This window comes from Phoenix dactylifera, chromosome 18 (assembly GCF_051530095.1).
Source record: "Phoenix dactylifera cultivar Ajwa chromosome 18, Ajwa_hap1_PhDact_Kaust_v1.1, whole genome shotgun sequence".
Taxonomy (NCBI): Eukaryota; Viridiplantae; Streptophyta; class Magnoliopsida; order Arecales; family Arecaceae; genus Phoenix; species Phoenix dactylifera.
In genome coordinates, this window is record NC_143207.1 from 14524406 (window position 1) to 14528226 (window position 3821).

At 44.5% G+C, this 3821-nt stretch overlaps 1 protein-coding gene and 1 long non-coding RNA gene across 2 annotated transcripts; both read left to right on the forward strand.

Annotated features, from left to right (window-relative positions):
* Positions 1 to 1239: 1239 nt before the first annotated feature.
* Positions 1240 to 2471, forward strand: LOC149750949 (protein FLOURY 1-like). The gene has a single exon (XM_089928428.1). It carries the CDS (start codon positions 1376 to 1378, stop codon positions 2258 to 2260), a length of 885 nt encoding a protein of 294 aa, XP_089784554.1. The 5' UTR covers positions 1240 to 1375; the 3' UTR covers positions 2261 to 2471.
* An 811-nt stretch (positions 2472 to 3282) lies between these two features.
* LOC148699518 (uncharacterized) lies at positions 3283 to 3821 on the forward strand. Its single transcript, XR_015974581.2, has 2 exons — positions 3283 to 3391; positions 3689 to 3821. It is a non-coding gene; the product is annotated as an uncharacterized LOC148699518 (long non-coding RNA).

Genomic DNA, 3821 nt, shown 5'->3' on the forward strand with positions numbered 1-3821 from the left:
GGAGGGGCCGCGGGAGGTGGGGCCGCCGATGGTGGCAGCTGCGGTTGGCTAGTGGAGAACATCTCTCCTCCCGCTAGGCCGGCGGCTCCGGAAAGGGCCTGGGTCGTGGCAAACGTGGGAGGAGGGCGGGTTGCGGCCGGCGATGGCCGCAGGAGGGGGCTCGTGAGGGGGCAGGGGCGGGGCCAATACTGGCGGCGCGGCCGCAGGAGAGAGCTTGGAAGAGGGCGGGGCCGTGGGAGGGGGCTTGGGAGGGGGCGGGGCCGCAGGAGGGGGCTCGGGAGGGGGTGGGGCGGGGCCGACGGCGGCCGCAGGAGGGAGCTCGGGCAGGGGCGGGGTCGCGGGAGGGGGCTCGGGAGGAGGCGAGCTGGGGCCGGCGGCGGCCGCAGGAGGAAGCTCGGGCGGGGGTGGGCCGTGGTCGGCCGGGGGGGGGGGGGGGGGGGTCTTTTTCTTCTCCTGGGAATGGGAGATGAGGAGGGCAGAGGCATTTTCGGCCTTTTTAAAAAAAATAAAAGGGGCTCAACGACCGGAAATTAAACTTGGTAAAAATATTGGACGGAAGATTTTAAGACCGGTCAACCGGGACTTTTTATTATAGCGGGTCTTTTGGAGGGTGAGGAATTAATTACCCCAAAAAAAATTTATCACTTCAAACCTTTCAAAATAGTTCATTCTAGTTTTTTTTTTTTTTTTTTTTTTTTTTGGGAGAGGAGGGGGTCTCCTTCCCAAGTCACATAGAATTTGGATCTTGCTTGGATCTCACAAATACTATAATTAATATGAGAGATCTATATAACTATTTTTTTTTGTTTGGGATTAAATAATTTCTTATAGGCAAATTTGTGTATTCTCGGTATCAAATATAGATTTAACTTTTTAAAGATCTCTCATCTCTATAGGTTCCACGCATACCCACTTTTTTTTTTTTTTTTTGCACATTTTCCATTCATTTGTTGATCACGTGCATTGCACCTGACTCTATCCGTATCTATTTTTTTTTTAAAAAAAAAAATAGCTGTTGCATGCGTTCAAAGATTTCCGCTACGTCTTAACCTAGGTATGACCGTATCAGCGCCAGTCCCCAACCGCTACCCCACTTTGGTGATCAGCTACCATATCTCTACTTCAAGATAAACATAATATTCCACTAGGTTCCTGCCACGTACCCATTTCCAAATTTCGTAACACGTGTCAATTGGTCATGCACCCCTGATCTCCTCGCCCCCAATGCCCCCCCATTCCAAATCTGGATCCTTCCCCTCCTCCCACCCAATTATTGGAGAAGGTAACATCCTCGATCTCTCTCTTCGACAAATAATTTCGTTACATTCACTCTAAATCGCTTGTTGTTTCGAAAAAAATTTGCTTCTTTTCCGCGATGAGCTTCGGGATCAAGGAGATCTGCCGCAGGGCCGGAACCCACTTGAAATCCACGGGAGGAGTCCTCTTCTTCCTGGCGCTCCACTTTGGATTACTGGCCTTTCTTTGGGGCTCTCCTTCCTCGAAAGATTGGAACTTGGCGCTTGGCTTTCCTGTTTTCCCCTCTTTTAATATCATTTACAGACTCTGTGTGTTGCTTTCTCTGCTGTTCTTGGGATTTAGTGTGTGGCGCCTTGGCCGAGGGTTTGAGGAGCTTGAGGCGGTTCTTGGGCAATCCCGGAGGGTGACGGCCGATCGGCGAAGCGGGTTCGGCTTCGGTGGCGTTGTTTGTGCCTCCTGTGGCCCCAAGATTCAATCTTGGAAGGGTTATCGGGGTGGAAGTTTCAAGGGGGGCAAGGATCCCGTCGTGGAGAGAACTTGTTCGCTGAAATGTGAAGGTAGCAATTGCACTGGCTGGAACGGGATGAAAGATTTATCGGATGAGCGGGAAGCAGAGGAAGGGGCGGAAGATGGTGAGGAGGAAGAAGGGTTTGATGGAGATGAGCAAATGAAGTTAAGAAAGGAGATTGAGAAGGAGAGAAGGCTTCGGGCCGAGGCGGTCAGGCAGCTGGAGGAGGAAAGGAGGGCTGCTGATGAGGCAATGGCCAAGATTCTGTCCCTTCAAAATGAGAAAGCTTCTGTTGAGAGAGAGGCGAGGCGATACTGCGAAATAGCTGAACAGAGGAAGGTGTATGATCAGCAATGTATCGAGCAACTGCAGTGGCTTATAGAGAAACTTATATCAGAGAAGGGAGAGATGGAGGGGAAATTCGGGTCAGGTGGGCAAAAGATCATGGCTACAGAGAGTGAGGCCATGTTTGGAAAATCCACTGTAAGTTTGTGAGTCCATTGGTTTATGCTTTGATAGAAACTTACACATGCACTGCCTTATTTGAATAATCATAGCTGGTGCCAGTACTTGTTTTTATGTGAGCTAGAGAGACACTTCTTGTTCTTGAAAGAGTTGTGAAACTTTGACTTGCAAATTGATTCCCAAATTTGGGGAGTGTACTTTTGTGGGATTTATTTATCTATATGGCATGGTTTGAGTGCAATTTTCGCAGGTGATGACGTGAATATCTGATGTTATAAGCATGTAACTGCATTGGTTACCAGACAAACACCAGAACTGGCAAAAATTAATAAGAGCACATGAAGTGAATTGATCTCAAATCATTTAGAGTGACTTGAGTGTTTGCTATCATTTTTGCAAACATCTGAAAGTACATAATTCATGATGATGGACATAGTAACTTTATCTGAAATCATATAGATTTGATAATTTTAGGTTCTTTAACTTTTCGTGAAAGCGAACCTTGCAGCAGATGATAACAAACTTGAAGAACTGATTGGAAAACATGTAGAGGCCATTTGAAATGGTTGAGGAAACAGTCAGGGCAATTGAGAACAAAATTTCTGAGATTCCTCTCTTTTTCCAGTAATTACATATCTAAATTGGATTTCAGGATTGCCGATGGTTTTAAATTATTCCTTTTCTTCCATTTTGGTATGAGATAGTGGATGTAGAACTCAGTATTCAACACAAATCCCATCGTACCTGTAGTAAGTTTGCAAGGTTCAGGACAATTTTTTTCATATTTGGTAGCAACTTACAAGCATTGATTTTTTAACAACCTTCATATCTGATGCAAGTAATAGTTTAATGTGGCTGACAGAGAATTAATAAATGTTTACACATGTTCCCGTTGCTCTTCAAGACTTGCGAGAAAGTAGACTGAAAATGGAATCCCAATTTACAGAAGTTTACTGCTTGGGATTATAATCTGGCTTGATTCAGCTACAGTTTTCTTTGGTGACGACTTGAATATTGGCTGGTTTAATAAGTTCATTGCATTGCCAAAACAGAACATACATCAGGAAGTAATCAACTTTTGAGGCTACATGGAGTGACTTTCTGTCAGATCATGTAGGGCGACAGTTTCAACTCATTTTGTTTTTCTACCATACAGTGAAAGTAAGACCTACGAACGTCACTACTTTTTTTTTTCCAATTTTATTTTTTATGTTACCTTTAAGAGAGCCTCTACATACGGTAGTAAAGTGCACAGCAAGTGTTCTTTGACTTTATTTCGGGTGATCAAGAAATTATTTTAAACATCTAATCAAGTGCAGTTATTTTTTTGAAATAGAAGCTTACAGGATTTACTGAATTGCTATATATATCCACTTGAGGCATCATCATCTTTAGTGGTTGTTCATTGTGACATTACATATATTGCAACTAATTTCCTTTGAAACTTACTTGCAACAGGTTTTATAGAGCCTGGGCTAGAACCATACGTTACCCTCTGTATTCTATTTGTCTTCTGTCATGGAAATGTCTAAGCTCGAATAAGTGACCATTTTTATGTGATTTCTATATCTTAAAGAGTCATGTAAGTTCA